General features: G+C 51.0%; 1 protein-coding gene and 2 long non-coding RNA genes across 6 annotated transcripts in view; 1 reads left to right on the top strand and 2 right to left on the bottom strand.

The window, feature by feature from the left end:
* Positions 1 to 487: 487 nt before the first annotated feature.
* LOC145720517 (uncharacterized) lies at positions 488 to 3,452 on the bottom strand. 2 transcript variants are annotated; one of them, XR_014143519.1, is made up of 4 exons: positions 3,372 to 3,452; positions 3,202 to 3,286; positions 1,087 to 1,221; positions 488 to 647 (listed from the first exon to the last, which is right to left on the bottom strand). It is a non-coding gene; the product is annotated as an uncharacterized LOC145720517 (long non-coding RNA). The 2 variants fall into 2 exon arrangements; XR_014143520.1 differs by having other exon boundaries at positions 3,377 to 3,396.
* Positions 2,565 to 6,779, top strand: DNAJB1 (DnaJ heat shock protein family (Hsp40) member B1). 2 transcript variants are annotated; one of them, XM_006738102.2, is made up of 3 exons: positions 2,565 to 2,853; positions 4,479 to 5,059; positions 5,347 to 6,779. In XM_006738102.2, the coding sequence occupies exons 1-3, from the start codon at positions 2,643 to 2,645 to the stop codon at positions 5,575 to 5,577; spliced, it is 1,023 nt and encodes a 340-aa protein (XP_006738165.1). In that variant the 5' UTR covers positions 2,565 to 2,642; the 3' UTR covers positions 5,578 to 6,779. The 2 variants fall into 2 exon arrangements, with proteins under 2 accessions (XP_006738165.1, XP_081670212.1); XM_081814086.1 differs by lacking the exon at positions 2,565 to 2,853 and adding an exon at positions 3,780 to 3,960.
* Positions 6,780 to 6,863: 84 nt separating this feature from the next.
* Positions 6,864 to 14,828, bottom strand: part of LOC145720518 (uncharacterized) — a 10,689-nt gene continuing 2,724 nt past the window's right edge. Inside the window, exons 2-4 of one of the 2 annotated variants that reach the window (XR_014143522.1) lie at positions 8,910 to 9,061; positions 8,200 to 8,368; positions 6,864 to 7,008 (exon numbers count right to left, since the gene is read on the bottom strand). This is a non-coding gene — a long non-coding RNA (uncharacterized LOC145720518). The remainder of the gene's footprint in view (positions 7,009 to 8,199; positions 8,369 to 8,909; positions 9,062 to 14,828) is intronic. The other variant, XR_014143524.1, reaches the window with a different exon arrangement.

Here is a 14,828-nt window from a genome sequence, read left to right as displayed (position 1 = left end):
TCTAATCTCCATTTTATGGAACACACACCTAATGCTCCAAGAGATCAAGCAAGTTGTGCAAGATCACACAGGCAGTAAATAAGTAAATAGTGGGTCCCAGATTTCAGCTGAGGCTGACTGACTCCAGACTCACCTCCTTTGTTCCTATATCAGCCCGGGTTCTCCTAAAGAAACAGAACTGGGATATATGTGTTTGTGAATGTGTGTGTGTGTGAATTAAAAGACGTATTTCAAGGCATTGGCTTACATGATTGTGGGTGCTAGCAGGGCAAGTCTGAAATCTGCAGGGCAGATCAGCAGGCTAGAAACTCTTGGCCAGGAGCTGACACTTCTTCCTCAGGGAAACCTCAGTATTATTTGCTTTCAAAGCCTTTCCACTGATTGGATGAGACCCATCCCCATTATCCAGGATCATCTCCTGTACTTAAGTCAACTGATTATAGACATTAACTTAACCACATCTACAAAATACTTTCACAACAACACTTAGATTAGTGTTTAACTGAACATCTGGGTACTATAGCCCAGCCAAACTGATGCATAAAATTAACCATCTCATCTTCTCTGAGTTGAGAGCTCAAGGTCTGTGGAGGCCACTTTTCCAGTAACATACTGAAGTGTCCAGTGAGTGTCCAGGACAAAAAATCCTAAGGAGAGGTGTTGGGGTTATTTTGTGTATTTTGGGGAGCATACGAAAATTCCTGAACATGACTCAGGCTTACTCAAGGAAGGGGGAGTCCCCAGCCCTAAGTTTGCCTCCAAATACAAAGACACACAAAGCCTTGTGAAGACCTTTGGAGGTCTTCACATTTGTAACTCTAAATTAAATTTATACTATGAAATACTAGCATGTAACCATGAGGAAGTTCACAAGTGCTGGGTTTTCCTTCACGATGAGAACTCTCCTGCTATTTATTTATGTAACTTATTTTTTTATTTATGTAACTTTTTAAAATTTGAATTATTTCTCCCCTATGATGGTTCAGGACCCCTGCTGTACTATACTGATGAATGCCCAGCCCAGACCCGTCATCCTCCCAGGTTGGCCAGTGTATGCACTAATCCAGTCCTTACTGACATGGTTACCTTTGGTGGGGTCAGTGAGTGGCCAAGGATGGCAAGCATCCCCCAACTGGAAAGCAGGGGAAAGCCATGGTCTTCTTTCTCAGAAGTCTCAGCTTACACCAGGGCGGCAGTCACCAGAAGCATTTTGCTGTGGTGCTGCCAGAAAGGGGGTGGCTCAGCAGCCCATCATTCAGCAAGATGGTTAGTCACCCCTTTGATAGTACTTCCTCTGTGCCAGGTCTGTCCTATGCATTTTACAAATGTTGACTCACAAGGCAGGTACAACTACCACCCCCATTGTACAGATGAGGGAACTGAGGCCCCAGATCGTTCAGTAACCAGCCCAAGGTCATGCAGCCAGGAAGTGCTGAAACTGGGAATGAAACCTGCTGTCTGGCCCAGAGCCAGCGTCACACCACCCTCCCCTCCCAAGTAGGTCTTCCAGGAACCTCCCACCTCAACCACCACCACTACCTACCCCTTCTTTCCTATGGCCTTCTCAGGTGGTACCCCTTTCTGAGGCTCCTTTCCCCATCAGCCCTTTGACCACAGGCACCCCAGACTCTCAGAGCCAAAGGGGATCATAGACCCTCAGAGGTGTATGACACATCCATGTCCCCCCAAATCATAAATGTAGTAGGGATAAAAATGAAGCAGGTGCATTAAAAACAGGCAGGAATACTTATGAAGTGTCCACTGTGACTGGGTGCCAAATACTGGCAACTGCAGGTTGGGAGGGAGGTGTTTTAGCATGAAGACCAAAGCACAGGATAATTTCAGATTTCAGTGACAGGTGGTATTGAGAAAATGGTAAAGTGAAAGGCATGAGGAGCCTTTTTCCCCGGAGAAATCACTCCGGGGAGGTGAGCTTTGTTCCCGGGGCCTCACCTTGCTTTATAGGAACCTGTAAGGTGAGGACAGGGACAGTCCTGGGGCTCCTAATTTCATTCTCCCCATAGCCAAGAAAAGAGGGCGGGTGGGTATTTTTATTGCCTTGTTACAGAAGTCGGAGTAAGGGGGTACCTAGGGCAAGGCAAGGTTAACCACCTTGCTCAGAATCACCCGGGGCGGGGTCCCGGGAGGCCGTGAGAAGCTGGCGAGCGGTTCTACCGTCACCTGGGGAAGGGCGGGGCAGCCTCGAGGGGCGGGGCCGCATTCAGCCCCGCCCCCTCCCGAGCGGTGTGTCGTAACCTATTGACCCAGGCTGGGGACAGCGCACGCGGCCGGCGGGGGTCAGCGAAGGCAGTGAAAGAAGGTCGTGATTGGCTCCCCATAAGGTGGGCGGGGCCTTCGTCGCTCGGTGCGCGCGCCGCGGGGAGGCGTTGCCGAAGGCGGAGTGGGAAGGAGCATGGCCGCGCGCTGGCGGCCGTTGGCGGCACAGCCCCGCCCCGGACGTCGCGCGTCGCGGACTGGGAGGCAGCGATTGGTCGGAGCGGCGCGGGGGGCGGGGCGGAAGGTTCTGGAGGGGGCTGGCGGGCTCTGGAAGCTTCCGCCGGATGGGTATATAGAGTCCGGGACGGGGCGGCGGCGAAGCCGGGGTGCGGCGACAGCTGGGCGGTGGGCCGCAGGCGGGGGCTATGGGCAAGGACTATTACCAGACGCTGGGCCTGGCCCGCGGCGCGTCGGACGAGGAAATCAAGCGGGCTTACCGCCGCCAGGCGCTGCGCTACCACCCGGACAAGAACAAGGAGCCCGGCGCCGAGGAGAAGTTCAAGGAGATCGCCGAGGCCTACGACGTGCTCAGCGACCCGCGCAAGCGCGAGATCTTTGACCGCTACGGGGAAGAAGGTGCGTGCGCGCGCGGCTAGGGGCGCGCCCTCGCCGTTTGACAGGAGGAGAAACCCAGGCCCCGCGGCCGGGCTGTGGCATCCCCGGGGGACGCCCCGGGCCCGGTGGGCGAGCGGCCCCCGCCCTCCGGCCACGCGGGCCTCCGCCTTCGGATTGGCGGCCTCCCGATGGGAGGAGGAGTCCTGGCCGCGCTGCTTGCGCAGAAGCTTCTAGCATGTCTGCGGTTGCCCCTCCCTTGGCGCCTCCACCCACGTCCCCGAGCGGTCCCGGGGGTGCGGGTGCGGACGGGGGGAGGACCGAAGCTGAGCCGGGCCCGTGGCACCGCGGCCCCGGCAGTCCGGGACTCACCTGAGCCAAGGTGGCAGGCCTGGCATCCAGGGGCGTAGGGTGGGGCTTCTGGCTGCGCGTCGGGCTCGACCTGCGAGCGGCGAGCCTGCGGATGAGCGCGCGGATTAGCGCCGACCTCGCCCCGGGGCCCCTGTGAGGGCGGAGTGAGGTAATCCCCGTAAAGTGCTTACCTAACTTGGTGCCAGGCACGTAGATGGCAGCCAGCACACGAGCGCAGTCCAGGTGCAGGGAGCCGTGGCACCCGCCTCTGCCCGGCCTCCTCGGCGCAGGCCTCTCGGGCCAAGAGAAGGAAGCTGTCTTGTTGTCCACTTGCCCGTGGATGACTCAGACTGGTTTCTGGGCTGAGTCTTAAGAAATAAAGTGGCTTTTTATGTAAGGATGGTGGCAATCAGTGCCAGGGTGTGAGAATTTGAAAAGCTGCGTTTATCGTTTTGCTTTCATTTCTGCTCCTCACACATTCTTAGTTCTTGAGTATTTCTAAGAGTAAACACTTACTGAGCACTGATCCTGGAGTGCCTTTTTTATCTGATCTTTTTTTTTTTTTTTAAAGATTTATTTATTTATTTATTTGACAGAGAGATAGCACAAGTAGGCAAAGAAGCAGGCAGATGGAGAGGGAGAAGCAGGCTCCCCGCAGAGCAGGGAGCCGGATGCGGGACTCGATCCCAGGACCCTGGGATCATGACCTGAGCCGAAGGCAGCCGCCCAACCGACTGAGCCACCCAGGCGCCCCTCATCTGATCTCTTAATGAATTTTTTGTAAGTTTTCATCTCTTTGTGGGGAGGATAGGTCAGTCAAGAAGTGGAAATTCCGTGGCCTCTGCGGGGAGCCCTTGAGCCCCTTGCCACTGTCCTGGCACACTGAAGTACCTGGAGGGGGCGATTGGGAGTCCGACTCTGGCTTAGGGTTCTTCTTTACTCTTCCTGACAGGCTAAAAAAAAATTCCACCCCCCACCCTTCATGGTTCTCAAGTTTTTTTCCCTTAGTGAAAGCTCCTCGATGGGGCACCTGTTGGTTAAGCGACTGCCTTTGGCTCAGGTCATAATCCTGGAGTCCCAGGATTGAGTCCTGTATTGGGCTCCCTGCTCAGCGGGGAGTTTGCTTCTTCCTCTGACCCTTTCCCCTCTCATGCACACATGCTCTCTCTCTCATTCTCATTTTCTCTCTCTCAAATAAATAAAATCTTTAAAAAAAAAAATTTTTAGAAAGCTTCTCGAGAGAGGAAAGAGAGAAGCTCACCACCAACCATCTGATTTCTTCTGATTTTGCCTTTCAGGTCTAAAGGGTGGTGGCCACAGTGTTGGGAGCAGTGGTGGTGCTAACGGTACCTCTTTCAGCTACACATTCCATGGAGACCCTCATGCCATGTTTGCAGAGTTCTTCGGTGGCCGAAATCCCTTTGACACCTTTTTTGGGCAGCGGAATGGGGAGGAAGGCATGGACATTGATGACGCGTTCTCTGGCTTCCCCATGGGCATGGGTGGCTTCACCAACGTGCAGTTTGGCCGTTCCCGTCCAGCCCAAGAGCCCACCCGAAAGAAGCAAGATCCCCCCGTCACCCACGACCTTAGGGTCTCGCTTGAAGAGATCTATAGCGGCTGTACCAAGAAGATGAAAATCTCCCATAAGCGGCTGAACCCCGATGGAAAGAGCATTCGCAATGAAGACAAGATCTTGACCATCGAAGTGAAGCGGGGGTGGAAAGAAGGGACGAAAATCACCTTCCCCAAGGAAGGCGACCAGACCTCCAACAACATTCCAGCTGACATTGTCTTTGTTTTAAAGGACAAGCCACACAATATCTTTAAGAGAGATGGTTCTGATGTCATTTACCCAGCCAGGATCAGCCTTCGGGAGGTAGGATACTAATAAGTAGAGTACTATGTGTGGAGGGAGATGGTTGGTTTTTGAAGTTGTTAGGTATTTGGTTGACAGGTATGTCTGAGCACTTTGGAGCCAGGCTTGGGAGGATACAGCAAAAACAAGACTGACCAGGGCTCTGTTTTCCCAGAGCTTTCCAGATCTGGGGGCAAGGTCTTAGCTACAGGGGCCTGATGGTGCTTCCCCTACATCAAAAAGCTTCTGGGCAGGAGTTGAGCATCCTAAGCTGCCTTCCATCTAACGTTCTTTCTTTGCTCTCTAAGGCTCTGTGTGGCTGCACAGTGAACGTACCCACTCTGGACGGCAGGACCATACCCGTTGTGTTCAAAGATGTCATCAGGCCTGGCATGCGGCGAAAAGTTCCTGGAGAAGGCCTCCCCCTCCCCAAAACGCCCGAGAAACGCGGGGACCTCATTATTGAGTTCGAAGTAATCTTCCCTGAAAGGATTCCCCAGACGTCAAAAACCGTACTTGAGCAAGTTCTTCCAATATAGTCACCTGTGTTTCCCAAGGACTGACCAGGGACCTTTCCAGAGCTCAAGGATTTCCGGACCGTTCCACCAGTTGTGGACCCGTGAGAGGGCGGGAGGGCCCAGGGAGGGCTTTCGTACTGCTGAATGTTTTCCAGAGAATATATTACAATCTTTCAAAGTCGTGCACTAGACTTAAGTGGTTTTTCGAGCGATAGGGCGGCAGGTGGTGGTGACAGCAGGAGAAGGCATTCCAGTCTGTCACACTGGTTCCTGCAGCCCTCCCGGGATGCGCCCACACCCTCCTCCAGGCCCTGCCCATGGCCGAGAGAGAGGCAGAACCCACAGCTGGACTTGATGCGTCTGTAGTCCCTTGACTTGTGGCTGTTAGGTGGTGTCAACCTGCCGTCTTGGTTACCAGACCCTGTACACGCCTCAGTTTCTGTTGTGTGATCGGTTCGTGTTTTATTCTGTAAAATAGTCTCCCACGTCTTGCTCTTCCCCTGAAGAATCCTATTTTCTCTTTTGTCATCTCAAATTGAGAACCAACTTAGATTGTTTTTGCAAAACTGCCCGGCCGGCGCCCACAAGCAATACCTCTTGTTCCAGCAGGACCAAGGGAGCCAGCCTTATGTGAATGAGCTGCATAGACACTTCTCCCTGGAGGGTCAGGGGCCCTGGACAGAGCAGGGGACCTTCTTGACCCCTGACTCTGAGGCCGAGTGCACTCACTTATGGGTCACACTTTTTATTTTTTATTTTTCTTTTATCTGTAAGGCAATCTTTTGGCACACCTGGGGCTTACAGGTGGCCCAGGTGATTTTTCATTTAATGAACTCTGGACTCTTTCAAAAGGATCTGATCCTTTTGAATTTTGCACAGCTCTAGATATAATCCCTTTTGATAAAAGGGTCTTTGCTTCTGATTGCAGGAGCACTGTGGAACGTCTGTAAATATGTTTTTATAATTCTGTGTAATGTTGGTGTGCCCTCAAAGGAAACCAGTCCACGGCAGCTGCTGCTCTCTGTACAGGGCCACGATGGAATTCAGAAGGAACCTTGGGAGTTGGGAGGGGGGCCGGGTTGGAACAAGTGTCTGTTCCCTGCAGGCCAGTCTGGTGCTCAGACCTTCAGACTCATTGTAAGTTGCCACTGCCAACACGAGACCAAAGCGTGTGACTTGTCAATGTGCAGCACGACAGCATTAAAGACTGATGCTAAACCTCAGGGGAGCGGTCCTGCGACTCTGTTTGAGGGTTTTGCTGACGGGCTGGTGCGGTGGCTGGGCGTCCCTCCAGAGGCAGGCAGGGTGGAAGGGAAGGGCCGGGGAAGGGGAGGGTGGGTGGGCACGGAGGCAGGAGTCCTCTGCAAGGGAGAGATAAGTCTCCCTTCCTGGGCTGCATGCGGAGTAGAGAACGTCATCCCATCTGGACTCGATCCAGGCACCCAAAGAGCCCTGTGGATTTAAGAACTGGTTTTACGAAGGTTGGGCCGGAGTTAATTCCCTTTCCCATCTTCCAGGGCCCGGTTGCTGGGGCCCAGGGGAGGTGCGTGGTCTGCCCTTATGATCCCCCTCCACTCCTTTCTTGCTAGAACAGGCTGGGTGTCAGGCAGGCCCTGGCCAAACCAGACGAATTCCAGCCCAGGGCTGACTCCGCCCTGGAGAAGACCCATTTCCGGCCCTGGCTTCATTGGCAGGCCACTGAAGCTGCTTTTCCTTTGTAACTTTTTTTAAGGAACTGGTTTTATTACAAGGTAAGTAATTATATAGGCTTAAAACAACGTATTGCTACTTTGCTACAAAATGTCTTGAAGTAAAAACTTAAATAACAGCCTGTTTAAAATCAACCCAGGAGTGGCTTTCCCTTCCTACTGAAACAATCTAACCACTGAAAATGGTGTAGGAGCTGCGTTGTCCAAGAGAAGTTTCTGCAAGTGATGGGAATGTTTTCTATCTGTAAATGAAAATGCTTTAAGATTCAATAAAATACATTGAGCTTCTCAGTTGCTGCAGTCACACAGCCAGTGGTGGCTGTCGGACGGCGGAAATGCAGAGGGCTTCGTCCCCAGATGTAGGCTATGCCGCAGTGAGCCCAAAGGACACCATTCTAGTTGGGAGGTGACCTTGCACATCAGGGCCAAAAGAGGTTTACCGAACTGCCTCAGGCACCCAAGATGATATTTACTACAGAATTGGCCCTGGCCTCGGTCGGAGTCACAGACCCCCAGGAGTACCATCCCTGCGCCCCAGTCTCTACTTACATAGCAGGTCCTTGTGACCTTCGCGTCAAAGTCACCGACACAGAAGTGCACAAAGCCTCTAAGTACACACGGTTCTGAGAACTAGAAAGAACCTACCTAGAGCGGTGCGTGGGGCAGTGGGTCTCTTGAGGAAACTGTTCATAGTGAAGGGGACAGAGAGGACTCAGGTGGGCAGAAAACCTGCCCCTCAGACCCGTTACTTGGCCAGAGTGGACTGAGCTGTGTGTGTCCAGAGGTGTCCGGTGTATGTGCTGGCAGACTTCACCCTCGCCTCCTCGGCTTCCCTGGAACAGATTGGCTGTACTTTCCCATGTGGACTCTCAGCACATTTCAGAGCCCCTTCTGTGTCGGTATGTGTGGAGCTGCCTCTTTTTAACCCACTCACCTGAATCCACCATACCTGCAGGGTCGCGTTATAACGTGATTTAAACAGTACGAAACTCAATGTACGTTTGGCCTGTGAAGAGAAGTTGAGTCCCCTCCATCCTCTGGGCCTACAGTTCCCTTTCCTGCTGTCCGCAGTATGGGCAAGCCATGGCATCAGAGAGCTTTTCCTTTAGAAAAAGAAGAAAATAGACTTTGGGGCATTCTCTGAGAGTCTGTTTATATAAGCATAAGCATAATTTCTAAATTTCTAGGGTCTTTTTGGCTATGTAATCACAGTACTAAACTCTGGACGGGACAGAATGAAAATCCTCTCCCCCACCCTGCAGTTCAAGTCCACCCTCAGCAAATGTCTCCAGTTTCTCACGTACCTTTCCTGAGATGCCGCACAAATCAACTTTTTTTTTTTTTTAAGATTTTATTTATTTGACAGACAGCGAGAGGGAACACAAGCAGGGGAGTGGGAGAGGGAGAAGCAGGTTTCCCGCTGAGCAGGGAGCCCGACGTGGGGCTCGATCCCCGGACCCTGGGATCATGACCTGAGCTGAAGGCAGACGTCTAACGACTGAGCCACCCAGGCGCCCCCAACTTCTCTTTTTTTATACAAATGGTATGTACTGTACACTGCATTTTGCCCCCTCACGTATGGGGGAAATAAAGAGCTTCTTCATTCCTGTTATTGTACACCTTTATTCTGCCAGGACTACTCACCTGGGTGTGAAGATCCAGATCAGTGTTTGGTGGCCCCTACCTCTCCCTTAGCCATTGTTTTTGCTTCCAGATTTTGAATCCCAGGACAACCACCTTCTAGCTGTGTGACCTTGGGCAAGTGACTTAGCCTCTCTGTGCCTCAAATTCTTCAACTGTAAAACAGGCATAATAATAGTACCTCTTCTAGGGTTGTAAGGGTTTCCAGAGATGGAGATACCTACCCACACTCACACACCAGGACCCGGCACAGAATAAACACTGTGTGTCAGTTATCATGCGAAGGTTTCTTAGTCCACAGCTGGCAACCCCACAGGCTGAGGTAAGTCCAAGGTCTTTGGGGGTGAGTGCCCTCAGCTGAGCTCCAGGAACCCAGTTCCCAGATGATCCCCTGAGACACTCAGCTCCCGTCCTGGCCCCCACCCAGCCTGAGGAAGCTATACCTGAAGCAGGCTCACTCCCATGCTATCGTGACAACCAGCTCACTCGAAAGATGCCAGAGAGCACCAGGCTCCAGAATTGAGCAGCCCCCAGTTTGAATCCCAGCTGTGTCACTTTGCTGTCATGTGTCTTTGGGCAGGTGACTTCACCACTTTGAGTCTCAGTGGCCTCCTTTTAAAAATGAGACAAATGAGGTGCAGACTTCATGGTGGTCTAAGTGAAAGGTGGGCAAGGTAATGCATCAGGGAAGCAAGGAACATGACATTATCAACTGGGCTTTTGTGGACCCTCAGGAGGTGCTGAGTTCAAGTTCTGCTCACTGCATTCCCCCTGAGCAAATGATAAAATCTCTCAGGGCCTCAGGTCCGTCCCATGTAAAACAGGACAATCACCGCAGCTTAGCCTTCTCACTGCCCCCAAGTTGGAGCTCAGACAGCTAACCCCTGAGAAGGCCTCTGTGTTACAGGCATGGCCCAGAGCAAGTGTGCAATTAACATGAGCAGATATTTCTAAAGCACTTAGCAGAAAGCTTTTCTCAGGTCTTTTCAATTTTTTTTTTAAGATTTTATTTATTTGAGAGAGAGAGAGCACAAGCAGGTGGAGCGGCAGGCAGAAGGAGAGAGAGAAGCAGGGTCCCCCCTGAGCAGGGAGCCCGATGCGGGGCTCGATCTCAGGACCCCGGGATCATGACCTGAGCCGAAGGCAGACGCTTAACCAACTGAGCCACCCAGGTTCCCCAATTTTTTTTTAAGTAAGCTCTATGCCCAACATGCGGCTTGAACTCCCAATCCAGAGATCAAAAGTCAGACATTCTACTGACTGAGCCAGCCAGGCACCCCATGTCCCAGGTCTTCTTAAATATTATTCTTATTAGTTAACTATTGAAGTACACAACATAGCACCTGACACATAATAAGTAATTGTCCATTGCATCAACATTTATTGACTCCCTACTATGTGCCCTGCCCTGTGCTTGATGCTGGGGACACAGTGGTAAACAAAACTGGCAAAAATTCCTGCTCTTTTAGAGCTCAGGATTGACTGGGGGAAGAAAGAAAATAAAGATAAATAAAACATCTAATGTACTAGATAGTGGGGAGAGTGATGCAGAAATATAAAACATTGGGGGTAGAAAGTTTGGGGCACTTTTTAAATAGTATGGTCAGTGAATGCCTCCGCAAGAAGATGACACATGAGTGAAGACTTGAAGGAGGTAACTTCTTCGGGTGGATACTGAAGGAAGGGTGTTCCAGGCAGAGGGAGCAGCCTGTGCAAAGGCCCTGAGGCCGGAATGTGCCTGAGTTGTTTGAGGACCAGCCAGGAGCCCAGTGAGGCTGGAGCAGAGTGAGCAAGGGGTGAGTGGGAGGAAGTGAGGGCAGGGAGTGACAAAGCAGATGGTGAAGGACCTGGTGGGCCCCTGGGAGAATTTGAGCTTTTCCTCAGAGTGAGGTAGGAGCTTGCAAGCATTTGGGTTTTTGCTTTGTCTTCATTTTCCTTTGCTGGGATGGGAGGTGGAGAGTGTCATTTGACTATATAACTTGAAGTCCCAGAGATAACATCATCAGTCTCTTGAAATTTCAATGCACCAAACTTTCACCTGAAAACAGCACAACACAAACAACAAGTGTCTATATTTTCTATTAAAATCTAGTCCTCAAAGTACATGTACTCATGTTCCCTCCCACAGACCTGAGAATGCTTTCCTGGTCTGCTGATTCCACGCCTGCCTGCGACATCTGACTTCTGAGTTCTCAAACTGTGATGATTCAGCCAGACATCCTCCTTTGTCATGAAGGGAGGAGAGACAAACCTCAGGAAAGATCCACAGGGTCCCCCCCAGGACAACCCTAGCTTCCTGGAGGTCACCAACCATGCCCTGGTAATCTATGCATCACCAGCGCTGAGAGCAGTGCTTGGCCCAGAACTGCCCTCTGAGTGTTTGTTGAATAAGTAATTGAATGACAAACTGATTCGGACAAGAGGACCGGCAACATCTATCCTATGACCCTTCATGTTAGAGCACGTGCAGAGGAAGAAAACCCAGCCCTAGGGGGCTGCTGGTGGATCCCCCTGGGAAGGGTCCCCCGTGCCCCACTTCCTCCAGTGCCCACCTGGTAGAAGTGGAGGTTCTCTGGCTCCAGGAAAGCCCCTCTTTCCTGGCCTGTTCCTAATTCACGATTCATGGGTTAGTCATTAGGCACAGTTCCTGAGTGCCAGGTCAACGCTAGGCCCTGGGACACCTGGTGACAAGGCGATGTGGGGGGTCCTCGGGAAGCTCATCGTCTTCTCGGAAATGCAGACTGAACTAAAACAGAGATTTTAGGTTCTCGTGGCTAGAACAGACAGTAGGAGAGAGTAGGGTGGGGCCTGGCTGGGGTGAGACAGGCCAGGTGCCAGGGCCCTGCTGAGGCAGGCCTACATGCCTGAGGCAGAAGGGAAGCCTGTTGAAAGAGTTTGAGTCAGGAAGGACATGGCCTGATTTGCCTTTGCGGGAAGTTGGAGCTGAGGCCTGGGTGGTTTGTCTCAGCGGGGGCCCACCTTTCCTTGGGAAGATATTGGTGGACATCAACATAGCTTAAGCCTGTCTCCAGACGGACTACTTCAGCAAAGGGTGTTTTGAGGGCAGATGGCCTCTTGGCAGGGGTCTTCAGCAACAGAGGGGCAGGACCTGACTCAGGAGCTCAGAGGCGCCCTCTGGCTTCTATTAGGGTTGCAAACCTGGGAGCTGTGCAAGAGGTCAACTGCTGGGGATGATGGGGCTGAACCGGGTTGGGAGCCAAGGCGGTGGTGGGAAATTACCAGAGATGCATTTCAAAAAGAGAGCTGCCCATTGGCCCTCCAGAAAACAGCAGTGCTTCCAGGTTTTATCATGACTTTCTGAAATCTAGCAGCAAAAGGCAAGTGCCTGCACTGGGTCTTTGGGACCTGGGGCCATAGGACCCAGCCCGGTAAAGGCCACATCCTTTGCTTCCCCTCCAGGTCCATCCCACTGAGAACCACTCCTGCCAGGCCGACAGGGGGAGTCCAACCACAAGCCACAAAGAGCCAGGCAATTAAACTCCGAGATCACTCTGCCAGGGTATTGTCCCTCAGCACTGTCCCTCCTTGGTCCTCCCTGTCCCCCCCATGTCTCATTTTCAGGCCCCACACTGAGGCAAGTACAACCCACCCACCCAGAGGGATGTCATGTGTCTTGGGGTTGAAGCTAAAGCATCATACCCATGAGTCACTCTTCAACTTTGAGTCAGTGGCTCCCCCCTCTCTGAGCCTCAGTCTCCCCCTCTATAGAATGGGGGTGATATCCAGTGTGATTATTCACGAAAAGCAGGCAGCACAGGTCCCGGCACATAGTAAGAGCTTAATAAAAGTGTCTGTTTCTATCCACTTCTATTATGACATACTGTGTGCATTCCTCTCTCTGACCTCGACACTGTTCAATAACACCAGCTGGTGTTCACTGAGCATTTACAATCTACCCAGTACCACTGTAGGCATCTGATACAGAATAGCTCATTTCATTCTAGCATAATCATAACAACTTTAGGAGGTCTGTGCTATTATTATCCCCATTTCACAGAGGAAGAGACTGAGGCACACAGGGTGAAGCCCAGGGTCACACAGCTGGTGAGCAGCACAGGTGATAGAGAAAAAGAAGACTGTATCCTACCCCACAACGTGAGGTGGACTAGAGATGGAATAAAAGACACAGGGAAACTAAAACTGTAGAATGAATAGAAGAAAATATGGAAGAATAACTTTGTGATTTAGGAGAAGAGCCTCCTTAATGAAATTTCATGGGTGCAAACCACAAGCAGATAAGTCCTGTTATATTTCAGTTAGGAATTTTCTCCCAATGAAGGATATAATGGGTGAAGCTAATCATCACGTGGCAGAATTGGAGAATATGTTTGTGACACCTAATACTGTATCTACCTCACAGGGTCGTTAGGAGAGTTAAACAGTTTAATAAGTGTAAAGTTCTTAGAACAGTGTCTGGTACGTGGTAAGCTCTGTCTAAACATTATTTATCATTCCTGAAGCTGTCAAGTGCTCAATATCCCAGCGCTACCCAGTAGAACTATGCAAGCACACGTGTAATTTTAAATCATCTAGCAGCCACATTAAAATAATAAAAGAAACAGGTGAGAGGAATTTGAGTAACACGTTTTATGTAGCTCAATATATCCACATTATTATTATTATAACATGTTGTCAGCATAAAAATGAATTAATGAGATGTGATATTTTACATCCGCTTTTCTTTGTGCTGTGTCTTAGGAATCTGGTGTGTATTTTCCACTGCTGGAACATCTCAATTTTTTTAAAGATTTTATTTATTTATTTGCCAGAAAGAGAGAGAGAGCACAAGCAGGGGGAGTGGCAGGCAGAGGGAGAAGCAGACTCCTCACTGAGCAAGGAGCCCAATGTGGGACTTGATCCCAGCACCCTGGGATCGTGACCCAAGCTGAAGGCAGACGCTTAACCAACTGAGCCACCCAGGCGTCCCTGGCACATCTCAATCTGTATTAGCCATATTTCTTTTTTTTTTTTTTTAAGATTTTATTTATTTATTTGACAGAGAGAGACACAATGAGAGAGGGAACACAAGCAGGGGGAGTGGGAGAGGGAGAAGCAGGCTTCCCATGGAGCAGGGAGCCCGATGAGGGGCTCCATCCCAGGACCTGGGATCATGGCCTGAGCCGAAGGCAGACGTTTAACGACTGAGCCACCCAGGCGCCCCTGTATTAGCCATATTTCAAGTGCTCATAACCACATATGGAGAATTCGAGGAGATAGATCAGACTGGACAGTGCAGATCTCGACTCCAGGAGGAGCACATGCAATCAACAAGTAAAAGAGAGCAACCCAAGTGCAAACAGGGCAAAGATTATGAACAGGCAATTTACAAAAAAGGAGAAACTGAAGGCCATCAAGCAAATGAGGAGATGTTCAAAGTGACTGGAAATCAGAGAAATGTGAAAGATAGCAATGCTGATGTCACTTTACAGTGAGTCTGAGCGGCAAAAATTAGAAGCTGGATAAAGCCAACAGCTGGAGGAGATGTGGGTCCATGGGCCCCTCTGCACTGACAGAAGACGTGACTGGGGACAGCGAGTCCAGGAGGCCACAGAGCAAATTGATTGTGTCCTGTGACCCAGCATCTCTGCATCCAGGTCTCTCTCCTAGGGGGATTCCCACCAGGTCTCTAAGGGGACATGTCCAAGCCTGCAGTGTGAGGAATTGGAGGCTGCCTGGTGTCCATCCCCGGGGGACACAGTAGTAAGATGTGAGGGATACATCTGTGGAGCACCAAGTAGAAATTAGAAGAAAATAGATATAAGAGATGGGCAACATGGATGGATCTTTAAGGCCTACTGCAAAACAGGCAAACAAGCAAGCAAGGCAATACAGTGCTAACCGGAAAAGAAAAGTAAGAAGCCAAGTATAACGGAACACCCACATCAAACAATACACATTTTC

This window comes from Leptonychotes weddellii, chromosome 1, assembly GCF_054177405.1.
Source record: "Leptonychotes weddellii isolate Sample4059 chromosome 1, ASM5417740v2, whole genome shotgun sequence".
NCBI classification, from domain to species: domain Eukaryota; kingdom Metazoa; phylum Chordata; class Mammalia; order Carnivora; family Phocidae; genus Leptonychotes; species Leptonychotes weddellii.
The sequence above is the reverse complement of the archived record's forward strand: the minus strand, read 5'-3'. Positions and strand labels throughout refer to the sequence as shown.